General features: G+C 38.7%; 3 protein-coding genes, 1 non-coding gene and 1 pseudogene across 5 annotated transcripts; 3 read left to right on the top strand and 2 right to left on the bottom strand.

Moving 5' to 3' along the window:
• Positions 1-1207: 1207 nt before the first annotated feature.
• Positions 1208-5906, bottom strand: LOC113767403 (disease resistance protein RGA2-like). 2 transcript variants are annotated; one of them, XM_027311484.1, is made up of 3 exons: positions 5779-5906; positions 3985-5680; positions 1208-3388 (listed from the first exon to the last, which is right to left on the bottom strand). In XM_027311484.1, the coding sequence occupies exons 2-3, from the start codon at positions 5029-5031 to the stop codon at positions 2294-2296; spliced, it is 2142 nt and encodes a 713-aa protein (XP_027167285.1). In that variant the 5' UTR covers positions 5032-5680; positions 5779-5906; the 3' UTR covers positions 1208-2293. The 2 variants fall into 2 exon arrangements, with proteins under 2 accessions (XP_027167285.1, XP_027167286.1); XM_027311485.1 differs by having other exon boundaries at positions 3985-5906.
• A 731-nt stretch (positions 5907-6637) lies between these two features.
• LOC113768136 lies at positions 6638-8197 on the bottom strand (annotated as a pseudogene).
• A 1066-nt stretch (positions 8198-9263) lies between these two features.
• Positions 9264-10968, top strand: LOC113767910. The gene is made up of 3 exons (XM_027312114.1): positions 9264-9358; positions 10291-10522; positions 10637-10968. Exons 1-3 carry the CDS (start codon positions 9264-9266, stop codon positions 10928-10930), a joined length of 621 nt encoding a protein of 206 aa, XP_027167915.1. The 3' UTR covers positions 10931-10968.
• A 768-nt stretch (positions 10969-11736) lies between these two features.
• On the top strand, positions 11737-14685 carry LOC113767332 (aspartate racemase). Its single transcript, XM_027311384.1, has 2 exons — positions 11737-13245; positions 14212-14685. Exons 1-2 carry the CDS (start codon positions 12541-12543, stop codon positions 14491-14493), a joined length of 987 nt encoding a protein of 328 aa, XP_027167185.1. The 5' UTR covers positions 11737-12540; the 3' UTR covers positions 14494-14685.
• LOC113769679 lies at positions 14058-14212 on the top strand. Its single transcript, XR_003468228.1, has one exon. It is a non-coding gene; the product is annotated as a U4 spliceosomal RNA (small nuclear RNA).
• Positions 14686-23285: the final 8600 nt, after the last annotated feature.

Here is a 23285-nt window from a genome sequence, read left to right as displayed (position 1 = left end):
ATGTTATCACAAATTGTTGTTTCTGTCTACATTTCCACTTTGACGGGTCCTATTTACGTATTTTATGCCCTCATCCTATTCTGATCTTACATTAAAAAGATCGGATTCCTCTTTGTTTTTGGCATAGGGAATGCCATGCTTTTATCTCCCCTGGGTGTCAGCTTGTTAACTCCTGTTGTTAAATAGAGTTAGTCTAAGCCATGTGTTAAGGACAACATGGCTTAGCAAGCAGCCAAAGTGCACTGAGAGAAGGAGAGGATGAGGTTTCATGGTCGACATAGTAGCCAATCGGAGGAGGAGGATGCGTCTTCTTCTGGAGTGGTCCGTGATCACAACCCTAGTTAGGTTGATCTGTCCGAGTCCGTATACCAATAACCCTCCATTGATTTTAAATGAATCTAAATGAATATCCAATTAAATTCATTTAATTGATGGGTAATGAGTTGACTTGATTTTTTATCCATTGATATCAATTTAAGAATAATTATATACTTATATTCAATTTTTAGTGAGCGTTGAGCAAATAAATTTGAATTTCTTACCAACATAATAATGATAAAATACCATTATTTCTTGTTAAACAACATGCGAAAAAATGAAAAAAATAAGTAAAATTTTAAATGATTCATAAATGGGTAGTTAGATATATTCATATCTATTTATTAAATGAGTATAAATGAATTAACCAATTATATCCATTATCCAATAATAACATGCTCAAACTCATTCGAATCACCCGTTTCGATGCCTCTATATCTAAGCACTGAATTGAGCCCTGCCCGGATGAAATTTTAAGACAAAAAGAAAGTCGCAAAAGAAGTATTCTCAATCCAAATTGAAATTGGGCGTCTAAAAGCAATTTTTTTTTTTTGGGTCTAACAACATTGGGTTGTAATAAATGAGGCCTCCTTAGATTTATGTATTTAATTTTACCCCTTCATATCCAAAGTCCACTCCTTGATGCCCATTAAGAACTTTGATTTGCAAATCCGAGCTAATCTACACAAACTTCACCCAATCAAACATCCTCGGAAGCGGATAAACGAATGCAAGATACGAATTTTGTCGAGTGTTCTATCTATGATCAAAATACAGAGTCATCTTGTGCTGACAATCTGAAGAGTTTTTTTTTTTTTTTTTATCCCCTTCTGTGGCTACGTGATTGCAGTAGGTTATGCACACTAGAATCGAAAATGCTAAGGTTGAAATAATCACAAACCAATTTAAGAATACCAATCTTTCATATTCTTGTAGAAAATAATCATGTCATCGTTGGATCTATAGGCACAGACTTGAATTATCTTTTGTGTCTTCTTCTACTACTGGTACTACTGGCACCTTTAGAACCCTCAGAAAGACAGGCATCAATAGCTGCCATAACTTGGGTTTCAAATTTATGGCCTTTAAGTGCTGCCCTTGCCTTCCTAACTACTTGCTGCTTCATCACCCAACGCTCTGCGGTTGTCAGATGCTTGCACTTACTAATACCCTTCAGAAACCCAACCACAGTTGCGCCAGAACCCCCACGACTCTTTTCAATTTTGGCCAGCTTTTCAATTACTTGCAAAGAAAACATCCGTTCCAAGCAGATTTTATTTCCCACCTCAACTACATCTAGAACACAGTTCAAGCTTACCTCCCTGGTCTTCGCTGACTTGCTCTCAATCAAATTAACTAACCTATCAATCTGTCCAATCTGAAACATCTGATCTAGAATAAGAACTCCACCTTGGGCAAAAAGCATTTGATGTAGGGTTGTGTAGGCTGAATCCTGTAGCTCAGGAGTGTCACATTGCATCATTTTAACAAGTTCTTGAATGATGTCATATTCAAGTATTTTCTTAATGCAGGGCTCCCCTCCAGAGCAAGCGAGCTTCATTAGTACAAAGGCAGATTCAGCCTTCAAAAGGTATTGTTCTTGGCGTCCTTGCAAGAGTTCTGACAATCGTTTTACAAGGAGACTTCTTAAGATCATGTCTCCGATTATTGGTTCTCCTGCTTTTTCTACTATTGGTATGACATCTTGCATAGCTTCCAGTATTCGCTTGTCACTATTTTCCAGCATTTTGTGGATGATATCATCAAAAGTCTGTGGCTTTGGTGAAGGGAGAGAGTTTTGATTTGACAACACATATTTTTCCAATCGAAGTCTTGCTTGCCAAGGCAGCAACTTTAGAATACCAGGGCCAAGTGATCCATTTGTTGGACCTCCAAGCTCATAAAATGACTTCAATATGACAAGCGCATGGTGTTGAGTAACATCAGACCCATTCTCAAGAAGTCTAATCAAGCTCTAATCTAACTCAGAAGCAAACATTTTCTCAACAGCTTTCGATTTTCCAGCTTTCATTAATGAAATCAATGTTGTAAATACACTGTCATGCCATTCCTCAGCACTAGGAGAGAGCAAATCTGCCAGCTGACTCAACGGAATTCTCTGAAGGACCTTATCTACTGTGCCAGGGGTTCCAAACTCAGCAAGCTTTGCTAGGACAGTTGAAATGTTAGTTTGGACCATAGGGTCATCACAGACTTGCAATATATCTGCAAGGTTATCAACTGCACCAGTAGTTTCAAGGGATGGCAAGTAGTTGGAGAAATCAGCTTTCGTGAAAATGCTGATGATTGCTTTTGCAGAGAGAGCAACCAGACTCTGTGATTCAGCAGACATCAGATCTCCAATCTTGGGTCCTAAAATCCTACTCAAGCTTGCTCTGGTGGCCTCAATTTCTGAGATTAATTCGCTAGACATGAATGCTTGAATAATTGATTCCAAGACAATAATTGCCTGCTTTTCTTCAGAAGAGCCAAGGGCAGATTCAATCTTTTGCTCAGAAACTATTTTAACTGCATTCTTCCCAAAAATAAAAAGCCAGGGACTGATAAATGCTGATTTCTCAGCAGTAGATTCTGTCAGAAGCATAATAACTGAATCATTTTCCTTGCTGTTAAGGTATAGGGAAACCATGTCATGTACTTGGTATATAGAAGTGGCATCAGTTTTCATCAGTAGAGAACCTTCAACAAGCTTGCAAACTGTAAGAGGAAACAAATTTTCCTGCCCAATAACCGACCATATGGCCTCTAGGCAAGCTTCAGGAAGAGGTTCTGCCCATGAAAGAGAAGCGAAAGCAATAAACAGCTTTCTTGAGTCTTCTGGCATCACTTCAAGGCTGAACTCAAGTGATCCAAATATGGTAACGGTGGTCTCAGCTTCTTTCTCATTTACATATAAAATTGGACCTGGTGCAGATGTGGCATATGTTGATAGGTCGGATATGGCCTTTTCCCATTTCTCAGCTCTTACTTCTTTGCGAAGAGCCTTGCCCATGACAGCAACTGTTAAAGGATGGTGACCACAACGTTCAAGCAACATTTCAGCAACCTCCTGTGAAACAAGAAAATCTCAAAACTTAGGAAAATAAACAGATTATTGATGAAACAAAGTTCCATAACACCAGATTATAAAAGAACAAAAAAAGCACATATATTAAAAAAAATTTTCTAGCAGGGGCGGGTGAGATTTAAGAAGCAAGAAGGCGAAGAGGGGGAGGGGGGGTTTTAAACCCAAGACATCTAAGTGCTGGGACCTCAACCTTAGCCACTAGACCAAGGATTGTACGTTTTGAGTTTTTAACAATTAAGGTGAAATCGACCAAGATTATTGCAGGAAAAGAAAAAACAGCGACAAGCTAATTGATTATTTTGAGAGTCCTAGCATTCTTTGAAAAACAAAAAAATTAAACATTCGTTCTTAGAAGTCATGGTACAGAGATATCAGATATGCTTGAGTCAGTAATGGATTTGGAATTAAAATAGTTTAAGCATGAAACCAGCAATGCCATTGCTGATGAACAGCATTTACAGCACAAATGTTCTGGGGATGACGATAAATGCACAGCAATCACAAAAGCAGTGAAATGATATACACAGCTCATGTTTTAGCAATCATAAAACAGTGCAAGACATGGTAGAAGGACATACTGGTAGCTGATCCTCCGTAAGAAAGGTATGGTGTAGAAGAACTGCCTTGCTTATTTCCATTATGTCATCCTTACTCAACTCTACTTTCTCAGCTTCTGTTATCTCATAGATAGACTCGTTCCTAGTTGTTACTAAGTATTTACAGTTGTTATCATACAACTTTGCAAAACGTTCAACAATATCTTGTTCCCAGACATCATCAAGGAGTACCAAAATGCTCTTCCCATATAGTGCTTCTTGAAGCAAGTAACCAATGTCTTCAAGATCTCTGCAGTGTTCATCCTGCATCTTTTTCTGAGACCCAATCTGCACCAGGAATTTTGTCAGTTTCCTTGTCAATCGCCTCTGATATTCAGCCTTGTTCCCGTTGCAAGCAGCCCTGCTGCACCATTGCCCAAATCGAAGTTCAATGGCACCATCTACAAATTTTGATGGAAGATCAGAAGCCACTTGACGAGCTAAACATGTCTTCCCAATGCCAGACAGTCCAACAATTAAGATAACATGGTGAGTATCATCTTTCTCCAGCATGTTTTGCACAAAAGAGCACTTACCCAATATCGGGTAGCCTTGATCTGAGTTTACCTTCAATCGACTTGGGATGTTTCTAGCTGTCCTTTCTATAACATTCTCGACATCCCTTGACAAATTCTGAGATTCAAGCCACCATTTCAAGTCATACTGTATCGAAAGCAAAATCTTTGCAAGAGGATCACCAGCCATTGAGTTCCATACAACTTTAGCAAAGTTCTTAAATTTGCTTTTTGACACTATCCTTTTTGCCTTTGTGATGTTTGGATGCAGCCGATCAATAAGATTATTCAAGCTCTGTATTTGGCGCTCCAAACGGGAATCATGGAGCTTATACACGTGTTTTTGCCTGGTTTTGAGGACCAAATTTTCGAGTTCAGACACAAATTCCTCAAGGATTCGAATTCTCTTTGGAGCATCATCAAGATTTCTAGATGCTTGCTCTAGTGATCCAATAGCAGCAACCATACTTGAAACAATCTGCATTGCGGAGGAAACAACTTGCAGGGCATCCATTTCAACTTAAATCTATCTGCACCACCACTATATTCAGAACTCCTTCAACGCATTATTTGTGCAAGACATTCTATTTGGTTTCTACAAGAGCTCACCTGACAACTCAAATATACACACCAGTAAATTACAATCAGACCTATGGGAAAAATCCTTTGAAGATGGTAAAGTGGCAGTTATGACTGGAGAAACGTAACAGCTTTATCATGTTCCAAAGAAATTTCTTCCACTGAAAACCACTAAAACTACCGCAATCACAACCTGATTCTCTGAGTATAGGAAAAACCCCCGAGCAAATGGATCCTCAGCACTCAAAATATTAAGTATATAATATTCCCGCTATATATGCCAGCAATTAGGTCTTGTAAGTCCACCCAAGAAAGTCATATTAAGAATCAGAAACATCAATTTTGCAGCTAATATACCAAACCAAGTGCTGCACTGGCAACATCTGATCGACTGATTCTGATGCTCATAGGCTCCGGGAGCCTTTCAACTGATACAAACTCATATAGCGTAACTCAGATAAAAAATTTTCCTAAATACTCAAAACCCAGCTCCGAAAATGTTTCTCATAAAAAATTGATCTTTCTTTGATATCATATATAATAGAAAAATCCCAACACGCAGCATATGCAAGACCTCTACCATTCTGAATTGCAAGAGAACCCATTTTAATAAAAATTCAGAAACTACCAATCACAAAATGCATACAAGGAAAGCAGTCATGGGGTGTTCAATTAATATTACCTCAAAAGATCTCGCAAAACGAAAACGGCTTGTAAGATATCCCCTCCAGATATCTCAGGAGAATAACTCTTTTGACTAGCTTCCTCGAGCCAATGATGAAAAACGAAACTGGCTTCAAGAAATCCACTAGTCACTTTGCCCAAGTTTTCAACAGCAATGAGTCAGCCACTACATGATACTACTCTATCATTTTATTCATTTATTGTAGTTAGATAAAGAGTCCATTTTGACAGGTACTATGTTTTAAGTATATTGTTTGTAATTCATAGGATGAAGCAGGTCAAGTTAGAATAGTAGTAAAACGGAGTAATACATACAGGTCGGATCTTTCATGATTGGAGGTGAAAGAATCCGGTTTCGGGTTTGGTCTGCGGCGACTTTGCAATAGGATCCGTTCTAACCAGTTTAACCACGACCCATTGTTTTTGGTCTTGAGTTACCGCAGTAGTTTTAACTTTTACCTCCGAAGACATCATCCGGAATCCATTAGAAAAAGCGTAAGTCGAAGCCTTAAAAGATTTATCTTTTAGTAGTAATAGAAAGAAAAGGACAGATATGGACAAACTTAGGAGGACAAATAGCAATTTCACAACCAACCGACTCGTGGCTTCGGACCACGGTCGTGTATAATGCCGGTCGGCTAACTATTGCATTGGGAAATTTAGCTGGGATGTAGTAGTAAAACTTAAACACCACTGTGGCACTTAAGTTAGGAAAATTATCATCATCATACCATTTTGCAATATCTTATGTTAATTGATTTCAGATCTATCAAAACAAAATATTGAATTGATTTCAGTGTTCGGACTACAAGATTCGAAACAAAGGACTCCGGTCCAGAAACGTGCAGAACCACTGCTGAGCCAATCAAGGCCCGCAGGCGAACTCAATTTATTGCTTGATGAAGAGAATGACAGTTTACAGTGAACAACTAACTCCCTAGTCTGTGATCGAGTATCTTCTACTTTCTTGAGGCCTTCGGTGCAAAAGATTCTACTTTGAGTGGCTACAAAATTCCTTCTGGAGGCGGTTGCGGGAGCCAAGCCGCCAATACGTTTCCAACTGAAAAAGAACTTGGCAATTCGCACCTGAATTTTGAATTCGATCGTACATGATTAACTGATATGTAGCTGAAAATCACAACTGATATTATCGGAAGAGGAAGAATAAGAAACACCAACAAAAAAGCGACGGAATAACAAATCAAGCTTATGCATTGAGGAGGGAGGAATGAGCAAGATTTGGATGTAGCAGGAGTCCTTTAATCTGAAAATTCTGCAGTTGCTGGCCTCTTATCGAACAACATCCATCAATCCAAAACCATTCCCACCTGCCCTCATCTACAACTTCCCTCCAAACTAACATGCCCGATCCAAGATCCTTGTACAGGCAAACTATCCCATTATTGCCAACACATTTGGTGCTATCCCAACAGCCTTTTCCTCCCAAAAATCTCATCCCAATTCAAATGGCACCTTCTCAATCATACGCCATACATCCCCTTCTCCCAGCTCCCATATACACGCATCACCACCACACTTGCCACCAAGGAGCGTCAGCTTCCCATTCCTCTGCACCAATGCTGCGAACTCCAGCCTATCAGCAACCGGCACACTCAATTCTCTCCAGTTATTTGTAGCAATCTCAAATCCCATCACACTATAGGCTCTGGCTGATGTCATCCAGTACAGGATCCCATTGGAGTACACGCTTTCATTGGGTGTCCAAACTGTTAGTCTCACTGCAAATTCCACTGGCATTGATCCGATAACCTTCCACGTGTCACACCGCGAATCGTACATTTCCACCTTTGGCTCGTACAACGCGCCGCCGCCCGGCGCTTCAGACATGCCACCGGCAACATAGGCCCTGAAGTTGAGCTCGCCGAATTGATGGCCTGGATCCAATTCCATGACCCCAACCGCTGGATTAATCCTGGTGACATTTAGCATCGGCAGGTGCCTAAATTGCCTGGTAAAAGGGTTGCATATGGCTAATTGAAAAGGCGTAGTGCTAGTTGATCTTAGAAGAATTAGACCAGCTGTTGCAGAAACGGGTCGGGTTGGGATTGGGAGAAAGTCAAGCGGTAACATGTACCAACTGCTGCTGTTGTTGTTGTTGTCAATTGGATTAGAAGCACAGCAAAAGAGACCGCGGCTGCGATTAGGCAAGGCTATGAACCATGGTGGATGCCGCCGCGGCGACTCCTGCGTGGCGAAGTACCTAGCACATTGATGCCAATGGCGGCAGGAGGATTTGGCGCAGGCCAAGGAGTCAGGGGAAAGGAAGGAGAAGACGTTAGCTAGGAGATCAAAGGGAAGGTTGCTCCACATACTGAAATTAAAGAGAGCACGGAGGAAGAATGAACAGGCAACAATATGTTATGTGGCACAAACTTCAATTATTGGTGGGCTGGGACTGGGACAATTATTTTAGTGCATTCCCTTATCATTGTGAATGTGAGGGCGGGATTTTTGCATAGGGATGTGTGACCACATGAACTGAAAATCTGACTCGCAGTCACATGGGAGCGCTCAATTCAATACTAAATCTACCTTTGTGCCTTTTGTGATTTGAATTTTAAATTCTGAGTTGGCCGCAGCGGGATTTGTTCTTTGGACCGATCAATATGATGATGAAAATTGAAATGCCTTCTTCATCATTTACTCTACTCTGCATCCATCAATTGTCAAAGATGCTACAGAGCTTCTTCTGCTCTTCTATTTTTGTACCTGCGATAGTGGAAACTATCGGGTCCCATTCATGGAAGGAATTTCATCATTAACCCAAGATTCAATGAACCGAGTTGCCGTTTGAGATCAAAGAAATGCAGCTACAATAGTTAAACTATCACACACTTCAGTAGAAGATATTTGAGGAAAGTTCATGGTGCATATATATGCCCCCATAATAATAAAAAAAAAAAAAAAAAAAGGAATGAATTTTTGCCTAAAGGTTGTTAACAGCCGCAAGCTACGCAGATGGTTTCCGACACTACAAGCATCTATTGGTCATTGGATATTCGATAAGAACTCTGATGAAAAACGACAAAAAATAGCGACTAAAAATCATGATAGAGGTTTATCTGTTGAAAACGGCAAAATATTTGAGTTCCTTAATCACAAAGTTCGTCCAAAAGGATCTAGCGTAAGTTTTGAAAGTTGAAAGCTTATCCAAACTCGTTTTGAAAAACAACAATCGGTGTTTGACAAAAAAATCAAACAACAATTCGGATTAGATTTAGGAGGACATGAATGAATGCAGGTGATGATGAGAATTATGAAAGGCGAAACCCACAAACAAGCGAATGGTGGTAATGCAACCCCCAAAAAATAAATAAATCACGAGGACACGTCGCTATTCACGACAGAATAGAAATGGGAACCAAACATGGCCTTACTGTCGTCGGGTCGTGAATTTGCTATTTGCGGGAAAGGAAGAAAAGTACAAAGTACCAGACTTATCATCTCATCGGGCAATTGGCTATGGCGTCGTTGTCAAAGAAATGGGCCAGGATCATTTCTCGCGTCGCTTCTCAAATTTATTTCCTCCTCATTATTTTCCAAGTTCCTCTTTTCAGGTTATTTACTGCGTGCATCTTTAATATGTCACCATGTCCTGCTTACGCCCAATTATTTGATTCAATCTTTTCCTTTTTTTTTAAAAAAAAAAAATTTGTTGGGTCCTTCTTTTATTGTTTTATTAGTTTCCCTGAAGACGTAGCACATCATTCAATGTTATGTAATGGGTCCCCTTATTTTGAAAGATTAGCTCCCAAAGCAATCATGTCATTGGGAATTTTGACAATTATAAGATATGCCATATAATCCCATGTACTATTACTATTAGGCGGCCATCCTTGCTCCTCTGGACCAGTGCTCTTTTTGTTGATTGAGATTCCAGCCTGTGGATGGATATTGGATCAATTATATGCATCTTCTTGTGTAAGTCCTGAACCTTCCGAGCTAAGGGAGGGAGGATTTGGAGTCTCGTAAGTTGAATTCTGTCCGGTATAAATGGATGAGTTGCAAATTCAAGTTTAACGCCTATTTTGTGCAAATTTATCCTATAAAAATCATAACATATACATCAATCAATTTGAATTATTGGATAGAATTCAATTCAAATTGTAAGATTTAGATCTAGAGACGGGATGTTGTCGAGCTAGATCACAGCTCTGGGGCAATTTCTTGATGATTTTCCCATTTATTGTCCCCAGTACCCTGACTTGATGCTTCTTGTGAAGAGCTTGACGTTAGTTGAATGAAAAAAAAAAAGGAAAGGTAATGATATAGTGAAAAACCAATCAGCGCTCAAAGAAGTGCTGCACTAAAAAGAAAATTAAAAAAACAGAGAGAAACTAACTACTGCAGTACTTATCCGCCTCTACTGTTTTTGATACCAATGTCAAATGTAGTGCTGAGAATTCTGTCACCTGCATTTTTCAAATTTCCAGTAGGGGCTGCAACTGAAGATCGCTTGATTTCTGAAACATTGTACTTTTGACCTCAGATTCCCATGTAGAATTGGCATGTGCGAAACACCTATGGAGGTGACATCCTCTCAGCTGATTGCGAGTGAGGTTCTTCCTACAGTGGTAGTAAAGATCATTCTGTCTCCTGGAGCCATTGCAAAAGCCATTACCAAGAAAACAAGCATGCCGACCTACAACGACTTGCTGAGCACTGGGAAATTCATCAACATGGGTAAAGGGCCGTCAACAATCGATCTCAAGCACATGGAGGTTTGTGTTATCCCATTCGCGTGCGATACAGCACAATAGAGAAGAATGCACTGGTTTTTCCTCTGAAACCTGTTTTCTTAAGCTAATGACGCGGTTACTTTCTGCGCCATGCAGGTTCTTGCAGGAAGCTACTTCTCTTTAGCTGGAGCATTTCTAGGTCTAATGAGATCTGGAAGGATGAGCCTCTTTGGGGTAATGCTCATCATTTTGGGAATTGCCAGGGAAGTCAATTTTGGAAAGCATGCGCCTAACGATCCTTCTAAAGAAGTTTGCATGTACCGTTCAATGTACATTGCTGTGCTTTCTGCTTTCTTTTCTATTAGAGGGGATGTCAGAAAGCTAATCCGCAGTAGCAAAGTTAAACATATTATTCATCCGCTCAGGCATTCAAAAGCAAAGCGTAAATGAGTTGATAACTTCTTGTTTTACATTTCTGGATTTTTTTCACAAAGATGATGCAGAAGAGGGGAAATGGACTTGTCAAGGCATTGCCATTTTGCTGCCTCTATTTTAACTTTCTGACTATGCGAATTAGCCCAAACCAAGACAGTAGTATTCCGTCTACTTTGACACAAATGGTCATCTCAAGTTAGCCGGTGTGTATTTCACTTCCCATCTAGCTGTAGCTTATTCTGACAGAGCATCAACTAGTGCCACAAGGCTTGTAAACGAAAATTGGTTCCATTTCCTGATTCATTTCATCATGTGCTCACTAGCTATTTACAATTTTGTAACATATAAGCTTTTGTACAATGCCGTGATATCACCGAGACTGGAGTATCAGTCTTAAATGTTGCCAGGTGGTTTGATTGACATTCAGACTTCTGTGAAGTCTTTTTGTTCCATTTTGGAGCTTATTTGACAAGCTGTTTTTAGTATATTAAGGCATAATCTTATTGTTCCAAGAAAGAATATGCAAACTGCATAAATAAATATTGACTAAATCGGGCCGTAAACTGTTTAATCTTTCAACCAACAGAACCCTTATCTCGATAATAAGCCAATCGAGCTAAGTTATTGATGATGAGCTGTAGGAATTATTTATGCAGTAAATAATTACTCTATCCAAAGACAACCATTGACAGCAGCAAGTTGGTTGGGACCTGTAACGTTCATTAATCATGCAGATTCAAGACCCATCACCCTTACCATACCTCGTCCAATTAGGCCAGTCCCCACTTGCACTATCGCCCAACATCAAAGCATGCTCGATGATGTAAGATCTCTAAAACTAGCAATGAATCTTGTCCTGTAGTTATTGTTTAAGTAATTCGCTTTTCTAGACCAAAAAACATGATAGATAGACCATTACACAAACATTCCAAAGTTGAGTTTTGCCACGAATGATCTGTAATTGGTTTGTTTATAGTGTATACAGAAGTAACGTCTCTCGTACTAGGAGCTTGCCAGCCCACTCCGCATTTTCAAGTTTAAATGTTTAATATTTTCCTTTTCTGCTTTGCTGTAGAATAAACACACAGAGATTTATGCTTTCTTTTGGGAGTTTTGCCTCTGAAATTCCGAAAGAAAAGATTTGGTGGCTGTTTGAGCTGTCATCTGATTGAAGGTTGCTATTTGGGGGTCTAAAGATTTTAGATACAATCAAAAGCTGGCTTTCAGGAAGCAGAAAGATATGGAAATTGAGAGAATCGTTGCTGAGTTTTAATTAGGCTGAGCCTGGACCCGTTTTCTAGGTATCCCTTTCAACAGTACAAGAATCCGGGTGGAATTTTTTATTTAAGGGCTTAATAAAACTTCAAATTGACCAGATTATGGGGCTCTAGAGGCTGGAAATCAAAGTTCTGGAGCGCCTGCTTTTGAGATTTTGTATGCAAAGCCAAAAGGAGCAGTCTTTTTACGAGGGCGCAAGGAAGTTTAGCCAAATTGGATTCGTATAAAATTTGGGATACGCCTAGCTTTGGGTTCTTGCAGAAGAATTCACAGAGTTTAGCGCATAACAGGCCAAAGTTAAACAGAATTCCTTTCTGGTACTCTCTTCTGCTTTGATATTGATAAGCATGGCAGCCTCTTTTCAGTCATTGAATCATCCATCTCATGCTTTGGGTTTTATAAGCAGGCAGAGAAGTCAGAACACGGTCAGGAGAAATCCTGTTCTTGCTTTATCTCCATCTTCTATTATCCCAAAAATTGAAGAAAGCGGTGATCTACTGGACTTTAGCAAGAATTCTCGCTCAACTAGTGCTCTAATAGATGGTGGTGGTTCATTGCTTTCTCGCAACTCAGTAGGAGTTATTGGTGGTGCCTCAGTTGTATCCACTGTGAAGTTTGCCAAGAAATTGGTGGACTGGAGTTCGAAGGATGCCGAGAGTAGCAGCATCCCTTTTGTTCTTTGCTCTGATCCAGTACTAAGCAAGGAGCTTTTGTTCCACGAAAGGAGTTCTTTGCCTTTCCTTACTAGTAAGGGTGAACATCGAGCTAAGGATCATGGTCCAGCTGTTTCAAATCTGAGAACCAAGAGAATATTTCTGGAGAATTCTGGAGCTGGTTGCATTGTGACGCCTTGTCATGTATCCCATTCATGGTATGACGAGGTTGCAGAAGGATGTTCTGTACCTTTTCTTCATATAGGCGAATGTGTTGCCAAGGAGCTAAAGGAAGCAAAAATGAAGCCTCTTGAAGCTGGAAGTCCACTACGCATTGGAATTATTGCAAGTGATGCGACGTTAGCTGCCGGATTTTATCAGAAGAAACTTCAAAATGAGGTATTTCCATCTAGTGCGTGTCTTTTCTTCTTGTTTTCTGTCCCTTTTCTCCATTTTTTATTCTTTTTTTTCCCCTTGGGGTGAATTTTAGGTTGAACAAAAATATGTACTGACTACTGAAATGATGCTCTGTGTTGAGATTTCTGCCTTAAGCATGGATTAATGCTACCTGTTATTATAATAATCGATCATAAAGAAATTTTGCATGAAATGCTTCTGAAAGTTGACATACATTTGTGTACATGTTTGCCTTCAATATTAGTGAAGCGGACAATAAAAAGCCTTTCACTTCTCGAGCATCTAGCTTCATGAGTTCCAAATGACAATAAAGAACCACAATTTAGTTGTGTAACCCTTGCAAATGTTGCATGATTAATGTTAATGTTTGGTGATTGCACATGACTAATGCTGTTAGTTATAAGCTACTCCGATGTGGCCTTTTGCCTGCTATAGATTTCAGGCTTAATATACAGGATTTACTTTCTTGACTGCATAATTTACTTCGATAGGTTTTCTTAATAACGTCTCTCTTGTGATGGTGCTACACATAGCAAGCAAGTCTTAGTTAGACGACTAGTCTGGCTTTTTAACTAAAAGCCTTCTGACAACTTCTATCTAATACTATGTTAAAACTTAAGGCAGGGAGCAGTGAGTAATAGACTTCTATGTGCAAGATGAAAGTATCCTGCAGAGCAAACATCTGTAGGCAGTTGATGCTTTTATGCTTTGTCTGTTTGTTATGCTTTGGCTTGTAGTTATGGAATGTGCCCATTTCATCTGTTCGAATTGGAAGTGAAAATCTGCTAGCCTTTATCTTTGCGCTTGGGGCAATGACGCATCTAGCTAGTGAGGTTCTAACCGAGGCGCGTCTATTGCTGGTTGAAAACTCTGCTAGCCTTTTAGGCCCTTACCTTTCATGCTGATGAAAACGTGTGTATTTCCAAAATCCTGAGCTTATTAATGCAGGGGTTTGAGGTCATGGTGCCGGATAAAGCTACCATGGAACACACTGTACTCCCAGCAATGGAAGCTTTAATCAGAAAAGACATTGAAGGAGCTCAAAATTTGTTCAGAATTGCTTTGCAAGTACTTCTGGTGAGAGCCGTAAACACTATAATCCTTGCCTCTGATGACATGCAAGGCCTTTTGCCTCCAGATGATCCTCTTCTCAAGAAATGTGTAGACCCAGTGGATGCCTTGGCCAGATCAGCTATCAAACATGCTCGTTCTGCTGAAATTGCTACATAGCGAAACAGCCAAATGCGCAGAAAGATGCATTTGGTTCTAAATTTAAAACTTACGTTCCATTCTTTTAAATGGAGGAGGACCCTCGGAACCGAGATTTTCAGCTTATGCTTGTACTATCATTAACAGGTGTTGCTGCTATGAAACACAATCACTACAACTGTAAATCATAGTTGCAGTTACGTTCCTGTAGAATATGCAATTTTTTCACCCGCCCCAAACACCCAGGAAAATCACGGTATTGAGAAAAAACTCAATGAGGATGTGCCATGCGCACAATCACGACCATCACGAAAACACTTTTGAGGTGTCGGGGGCAACAGTTGGTCTAAAATGTAGTAACTCGATGCGTTCAAGAGGAAGGGAAAAAGCGATGTTCCAAAATTGGTTCTTTTTCATGAAAGTGATCGTTTACCCTCAAATTACTAGTTAGTTCGGGGAAGATGCATCTTTGGCCGACTTGAAGAATACATTTCTTGAAGCTCTAAGTTCCAGCTTGGTAAACCTTTTTCAGACTGCAATTATACCCCGTCAAGGTAAAATTGACAAAAATCATGTTTCACTTCTTACAATAGTACAATAATCTGCAAGAAACTAATTTTGTAAATGGGGACCTGAAAGGCTGAAAGTCATGCTACTCTTAGCTGTCTATTTCTTTCTTCTCTACGTACTGCACAACACAATCAAAGGGAATACACGGCACTTTTCCAAACAAAAGAGAGAAAAGAAGTGATCTTCGAGACACTTTTCTTTTGCTACACCTGAAAAGTTTAGCAAAATAACTGCGTCAAATTCACCTAATAACAAGTCTCTGCTAAAGAGATTACGCTATCCTTCAGTCTGAAATTGACCTAATAACAAATCTCTGCTAAAGAGATTACACTATCCTTCAGTCTGAACAATAATTACAAAGAATTTTGGTATATCATTCACGTTTTCAAAATTCGGCATCACAGGCTGCCTGGAGGAACATGTGGCATACTTTCAATCCAATCAGCATAGACATGACTAATCTTCTCAACGTTGTTCCACTTGGTAAGCCACTTCTTATGCTTCTGCTACTTGTCAACGGATCCGATCTCCTTCATACCTGCATCCTCTACATCACCAGCAACATTTTCTGCCAGTAAGGATTCTCCAGATTCCACTGGGGGGAAAAACCAAACTTTTGAAGTTCTGCATAATCACACACACAAGAATCATTAGTATTCCTCTAAAACCCCTCCGTCGACCCTCCCCTGAAAGGCACCATTTTTGCTATTCCTCCTTGACAGCAGATCCATCGTCCTGCCAACATAAATACAAGTGTAAAAGCAACTTTTTGGTGAGAAACCAAACTGAGTTGCACTAAAACAGAGGTTCTCTACCATCTAGGTCCTCATGGCAAATATTCTTCGGAAGCAAGAAGATCAGGATTTTTATTTCATCTCCACATGTAGAGTATGAGTTAAACTTTCCTAGATTTATCTTTATTTTGCTCTGATAGCCTGGTGCAGGCAGATCCCGTGGCATCAGAGTCAAATGTGGGCTTGACATGTGCTGAAATTTTCATCAATAAACACCATGTATATAATGCATTTCCTTTTCACCAAACGTTTTTGGAATTCAAATACACGGGAAGATGAGCTATGGACATCAAACAGCCAGACAACAGGCATGAATATCCAGTGAATGTTTTCATAAAGAATCTTCATTTAGTTGTGACAACTACTTCATGGCCCATAAGAATTCAACATTAAAGACAAGGTCCACCGTTCGTTTGATTGAAAATCAACAGCAGTAGACTTGTAGCCTAACATAATCAGAGCACTTTGCGATTGCAGTAAATATTAAGTACTCTTTTCCTGAGCTACATCTACTATTGGAAAATGTTGAGTTCATTAAAATTGACAGGCCATTCTATAAGTGCTTACACTGCCAGGTTGGAACTAGCTTTAAGAAATTAATTCAAATATTGTCAAATCACAATGCTGACAAACAGGGGATAAGTTGATCACATGACAGTGCAAAACACTAACTTGCATTAAAGTGCAAAACACTAGTCATTCTTGTTTCATGTTGTCTGTTTTTGCATCTTTCTACTTTTTGGTTTCGAATATCCCAAATACAGCAGTAATAGATCACATGAAAGTCGCCTCTTGATAACAATGAAAAAACAGATAGCAAGAAACTTAATTAAGAACGAAGAAAACCTCTCTGGCTCTAATCACAAATGCAGAAAGAGAAATGTCCATAACCAGTGTACATACTCAGTATAACTAAGGTTCACGGAAAACAATATGGTCCAACCATGAAACTTCGTACCAGCCGCCAACATTGTTTACCCAACCATTGGTAGTGTAACTGCGTAAATGTCAAATGAATAAGGAACTAATCCACTAATTACGACCAGAAGCAACATCAAGTAAACCAAACGAATCTAACTACAAAATACCCGTAAACCCATGAGCATATTAGCATTTTTCACCATCCGGGCAGCTACCATCTTATTCCCACTTGTCACGGAGCCTTGTCTTCAAAGGCTCTGCCTTTTGTTTCTTTTGACTAGCACCATCAGAGTTTCAAATCCATAAACCTCTTGCGTTCCAATTGACCAAACTGTTTTCTGTAACCCTCAGTTTTTGTACTCAAAACAGTAATTGCAGCAGTCTGCCTAAATTTAGACACGCGAAAACCTCCCTTATCATCTCTAACACTAAGATGAAAAAAGTTGCATCTATTGCCATGTGGACATTCTTTTCCATAAACTGAGAACCAACAGTTGGTCCTAATCTGGTGGCCACCCACAAGTACACCCATATCGGAGTTCTGTAATTCTCTTCACCAGCCTCATCATGACTAAATACACAGTTGGCCCCGGAGTTGCAGTAGCCACTTGTATATAGCCGGCAGGGCTGTGGCCTGGCATTGATGGGCCCTGCTTCGTTTGACCCGGAAGTTGAAGACAATATGACATTCTTGAACTTGACTTAAGCATTGGTTCAGAAATTCCGGGTTTCTTGAAAAACTGAAAATCAGCTGCAATAATCGTCAAACACTTGTAGCGGAGGCCAGTAGTAATCGTCAAACACTTGTGGAGGAGGTCAGTTGTAATCATGGTTCGAAGACTCGACCGAGACCGAGACGACTCGGCCTAGTACGAGACGAGACCGCGACGAAACGTTTCCGAGATACGTGACAGGCCGAGACGTCATCGTGAAGGGTTGAAACGGCCGAATCACACCGAGTCACTCCACGTCATCCCGAGTCAACTTGAATTTTATTATTTTTACTAATTTTTTAATTACTTTTGTTCATCATATTTTTTACAATTTTTAGAATATTAAATATTTCACAAATTCGCGTCTCGCAGAGATCGCGACCGATATGCCGAGACCGATGTGAAACGATCCAGACCGCAACCGCGACTTTGAACCATGGTTGTAATGGAATTGATTCGCCCCATATTCCAAATGGAAAGGGAAATTTAAGGGGTTGTTAGTAGTGGTGTTCGTGTTCATGCATGAAGAGTTTGAGGGTCATGTGGTTTTAAGACAAAAGAAGGTTACCAAGCTAGCGTTTTGGACGAGAGGAAGAAATTTAACTGAGATTTCAGAGGATTCCTGGGCGGGATTTGATGAACTCTTGGAGGGGAATATGGGGAAGCTAGAAACTTCTCAGGTGCAGAATTGTGCATTTCGCGATTATCATCCAATTCAAAGGCGGGTGAGGACAGATTCTCATTTCCATTCTCGTAATGTGAGAAATTTTTTTGGGTAAATAACACCTGTGGTTTGTCACATTACTGCATGATTGTTCTAAGGTTTTAAGATATTTACATAATTTCCCTATAATTTTATATAAAGTGAAAGTAGACCGAGAGCATCAACTATTGCCACAATTGAACTAAAGTGCTCCAAAAATTGCACGTAATGGAGTCATATAATTTACTAAACCCCTTGTGGTTCGCATGAGTATCCATTTTATCCTTTTCTTTAATTTTTCTTAGTTGAGGAATGATGGAATTTAAGTATTAGGAAGAGGATGGGGGGCATGAGTATTCATTTTATTTCCTGTAAATTTTTGTATTTATTTATATGATTTCCTTATAGTTTTATACAAGGTGGTCAACAATTGTTTGCTTTAATAGTTAAATGAGGGCAAAATTGGTATTTTAGCTAACAACTTTTGGGATGCTATTTTCCATCAAGTTTTTACTCTATATAAAACTATAAAGGAGTTATGTGTATATTTTGAAGAGTTAGAGAGGTCAAATGGTAATTTGTGAATCTACAAGGGCTAATATATCATTACTCTTACGAGCCTATTTGGATAGGAGTTTTGTAGAAAATAAATTTAAGAGAACGGTAGCTTTTAGCTTTTCAAACTTTCCCGCTATTTGCAGTGCAAGTAAGATAAAAAAAATAAACTACAAACAAAAGTAAATTACAAATTATGTCGAGAAAATATTCCAAAAATTTTTTCCCTTGAAAACTCACATTCCAAATGAACCTAAGGGTACGTTTGTAAAAATTGAAGTTTGAAAGTTGAAAATTGAATTATGAATTCATTAAATTACTGAATGGTTAAATACTAAATTTGATATATTTGATTGTATATCGCATTACTTATTACTTATTTTATTTTTTAGAGCAAGTTTTGCTTGAAAAAATTAGTGTCAGTTAATTAATTCAAATGTTCTAATTTTGATTATCAAATGCATCTTAATATGTTAATATCTGAACCCATTAAATTTAAGTATTAAATTGAATTAACAAACAAAATCCAAGCCTTTGATTGAGAGAACTACGGAGTTATAGTATATACTTCAAATCATCGCATGAGGGTAAATCAAATCCTCCAGGACGTGTTTAGGATCATGGTGTTTTTGCTAAAAAAAATATATATATTTAGAGGACAAAAGCATTTTTAACATGTTTAGTGAGCATCATTTCTCGAATTTAGGATTAGAGCTTTTGGCTAGTAAAGCTCAAAATTGGTATAAGCTCAAAATTGGTGCTTTTAGCGCAACTTTTATGTTACAAAAAATTTAAAAAATTATTATTAATAAAATTATTATAAAATTTGAACTAAATAAAAATAAAAATATGTTTTAAAAATTCAAAATTCCACGTTATTAATGCGAAAAGTACTTAAATAAGTATGTATCCAAACAATATGATTAAGCATTTCAATAAGTATTTTGACCAAAAGTTCCACTAATTAAGAACTTGTTGATAAGCCACTACAACTATGTACCGGTCCTTAATTCATTGGGGTGGTTCAACTAGTCTAAAGATTAGCAACTTGCTTTATTTGAAAAACGAAGTACCAAGGGAAGGTACTTTGAAATTTAAAAAGATCATTTTAGTGATGTTCACCAATGCTTAATCGCCCTTGATTATCCGTTATAGCAGCACTTAGCTCCTTGCTGTCAGGGATCTGCATGTTATAGCAGGATCCAGACATCCAGTCATCCACATTTGAAAAAACTCCTGTCACGAGGTATATAAATAATTCCTGCAAGCTCCCTCAGAAGACTACATGCTATACGAAGAAGAGAATAAGGTTAAGATGCACATCCCATAAATCCAAAATGTTGCTGCAGAATAAAGATTCAATGGAAAAGGCAGCACTTTCCAAACAACTAAAGGACCTATTTTTTGTTGCCAATATAACTGCTTTGAAGTCAACTAACTGCAGAACTCTCACAAAAACTATCTGCAAATTCTGAGCAAATGTAACTACAATTTCCATCATTCTGCACAAGAAGTTAGAGAGAATTTGGTATCTCATCTGTGGCTTCGAAATTCAGCATCACAGGTTGGCTGAAGTAAGGTGGACAGGGGGCATACTTTCAATCCAATCAGCATAGATGCCGCTAATCTTCTTGACTTTGTCCCGCTTGACAAAAAAGCTCTTGCTCTTGCTCTTCTCCTGCTGCGTACAGTCAGTTCTGATTGCCTTCCCAGTTGATGCTGCATCCTCCCTATCAAAAGCAAGATTTTCTACTGTGAAAGATTTTCCAGATTCCAGTGGACAAAAGGAACTTGGCTTGCCGAGTTCTGCATAACCAAATAACCGAAAGAATCATCAGTGTTTCTTCTTTTAGAAAGCCTGCTCATACCAAGAAAAGTGTCCACTCCCCACCACCCCCAACCCCCAAAAAACAACCGAAAAAAAATGGGGCACCAGTTCAGCATCCTCTTGGTCAGCAATTTATCCTCTTTCATCTTTATATTTTCATTGTAATTGAAACTGTGTACGGAAATGTATGTGAGGTACCGTGGAGCAGTTGAACATTGAAAAAGAAAGCTTCCGTTGTCTGTTCTAAAAATTTGTGCAGGAACAAGAAGATCAACAGTAGTGCTACTTTGTCAGGAACAAGAAGAGCAATAGTGCTATATTCAACTTGGAAACAGAGCTTGAAGCTGAACTTTCCTAGATTTAAACCATTTTAAGTTTCCATATTAAAATGACAGGTTTGTGCCATTAGATTCTACAAACAGTTACAGCAGATGGAATACCATTGTCTAAAACAGGAATTTCTTTTCTCACATTCAACGAAATTAGATAACACATGGACTACGCACATAAAAACCGAAAAGAAAAGAAGCATTAACTACTGTTAAGTTGTGGCAAATACTTCTTGGTCAACAAGACAACTGCCACACAATTCAAGAATCAATACTACCATTTATGTTGTATAAACTGATTAGACGCGACAATCCTCAAAGTTAAGAGGTGTGGCCACAAATATCCGAAAAGTTTTGCAATTTACCAACAAAATAAAATATGTCTAGCTTCCTGTACTCTTACATGGATGTCCAGTCTTCCCACACGCAGAGATTTATATAATCCGCTTGTATTCTCTTGATCCTGGTTGGCTTTGCCAATAGAGTTCATCATAGTGCAAAAGAAAATACTTGCAAACAGGGGAATCTAGAGGTACGACCATTGAAGGTCTGGAGGGACTAAATGCAATTTCCAGTGCTGAAGCATAGCTTTAATCATAAAGCAGTAATTTGCTTTAAAAGCATAGCATTACTGATTACTGTTCTGTGCGCCCTTATTTGTACCTTTAGTTACTTTATTCAGTTATTGAAGAGGCTTTAGTTCAGGAATAGCAGGTCATGTAGAAGTTGCTAGTTGCTTACATTTAATAACTAGCAAATAACTTGTCCTCAAATCTCCAAAAAAAAAAAAAAAAAAAGAAACCGCGCATAAAAGACAGCTGCTTGTGATCAGCAAATATACCAAAATCATGTCATTTCGTGCAAAATTATCACTGTTGGTTAATCTAATGATTTTATTATCACCTCGTTCTCCATGAGCATATTGGCACCTCACACCATAGGGGCAGCTACCATTTCTATCCCAATTGTTACAAAGCCTTGTCTTCCAAAAGACAGCCTTTCTCTTGCAAGCCAATCGATCGCTCTCTTTTCGTTCAGCTTCTTCAGGCCCAGAATTCACGACCGTAACAGCAGCCTTCTCCCTAGCCACGCCTGACCCTCCCTTAGCATGTTTAACGCTCTGATGAAGAAAATGGCATCTGTTACCATAAGGGCAATTTTTCCCATTCATAAAAAACCTACACAATCTTACTCTATTCATCATTCTATAATGGTCCTCAGGCATGTCATGGCTGAAAATGCAGTCGGCCCCATAATTGCAATGGCCCCTTCTATACTGCAAGCATGACTCTGACTTGGCATTGATGGGCCTGGCTAGGTTTGACCTAGAAGTTGAAGAAATTGACATTCTTGAACTTGAATTCATCATTGAATTGGAAAATCCGGGTTTCTTGCAAGACTGAAAATCAGCTCCACAATAGTTGGTTATAGGATCTGTCACACATTTGTAGCTTCCGGCAGGCATTTCCTGAAATTGCAATTCTGGAAGGAAATTTAAGGGTTTATTACTGGTCAAGTTCATTTCTAAGCAAGAAGGGATCAAGGGTTTAAGGAGTCTAGGGGTTTAAGTAGATTTAACAGAAACCTTTGAGAGGATGCCCGGATGGCATTTGATGAAAAGGACCCAACTCTTTGGAGGGAATTTTGACCAACCTAAAAAAAAGTGAAATTCTGGTGCAAAATTTTGTAATTCTGGATTACCTTAGAAGTGCGACGTGACAATGAGAAAAAATTCTGATCTGGTCTCTTGTAGTCTCGTAACTTCAAGGAATGATTACCAAGTTTTTTTCTTGTGATATATTTAATGCTAGAGAAACTAACAAAATCATGGGACTTTCCGTGCTTCAAGAAGCTTTAAGGTAACATTGGGGAAATGGTTTACTTCGCGACATTTGAGACATTTATTTCTACGAATGATCAACGGAGCCGGGGAGGGTCCCCCGCACCCCGACCCGTTGTCCATTAGTTCCTCTCGTCCTATCCTTTTTTTTTTTTTTTTGTGAGAACAGTCGTTTCACCGACTGTTATTATTTTTTTAGTAAAAAGTATTATTATATTAAGTATAGTTAGAAATTTAGTATAAATATATTATAAAATTTAGCATAACTAATTAATAATTTTTATAAGTATACATATATAATTATTAGTATAATTAATTATATTATATATACTAATATACATTATATAATACTTATAATTAGTAATATTATTATTATAAGTTTATAACTGATTAAATTAAATATATTTTGTACATAATTGTATATATAATTATTATAAGTTTATATATATAATTATTTATATATATGTTTAAAATTTTTTAACAGGTTGTGAGGCGTGGGCATACTCCCTGGCCCTACCCCGTTTTTCTAACAGGGAAAAATGCCCCCGCCTACGGCTCAA

This window comes from Coffea eugenioides, chromosome 4 (genome assembly GCF_003713205.1).
Source record: "Coffea eugenioides isolate CCC68of chromosome 4, Ceug_1.0, whole genome shotgun sequence".
Classification (NCBI taxonomy): Eukaryota; Viridiplantae; Streptophyta; class Magnoliopsida; order Gentianales; family Rubiaceae; genus Coffea; species Coffea eugenioides.
This window is presented reverse-complemented; position numbering and strand designations above follow the sequence as displayed.

Bases quoted from the DNA above. Each gene is read 5' to 3' on its own strand.
- LOC113767332 (XM_027311384.1), top strand. From the start codon at position 12,541: ATGGCAGCCTCTTTTCAGTCATTGAATCATCCATCTCATGCTTTGGGT. The intron at 13,246-14,211 runs GTATTTCCATCT...TTATTAATGCAG, and splicing joins AGAAGAAACTTCAAAATGAG to GGGTTTGAGGTCATGGTGCC.
- LOC113767910 (XM_027312114.1), top strand. From the start codon at position 9,264: ATGGCGTCGTTGTCAAAGAAATGGGCCAGGATCATTTCTCGCGTCGCT. The intron at 9,359-10,290 runs GTTATTTACTGC...TTTTGACCTCAG, and splicing joins TTCCAAGTTCCTCTTTTCAG to ATTCCCATGTAGAATTGGCA. The intron at 10,523-10,636 runs GTTTGTGTTATC...TGCGCCATGCAG, and splicing joins TCGATCTCAAGCACATGGAG to GTTCTTGCAGGAAGCTACTT.
- LOC113767403 (XM_027311485.1), bottom strand. From the start codon at position 5,031: ATGGATGCCCTGCAAGTTGTTTCCTCCGCAATGCAGATTGTTTCAAGT. The intron at 3,389-3,984 runs GTATGTCCTTCT...CTTGTTTCACAG, and splicing joins TTACGGAGGATCAGCTACCA to GAGGTTGCTGAAATGTTGCT.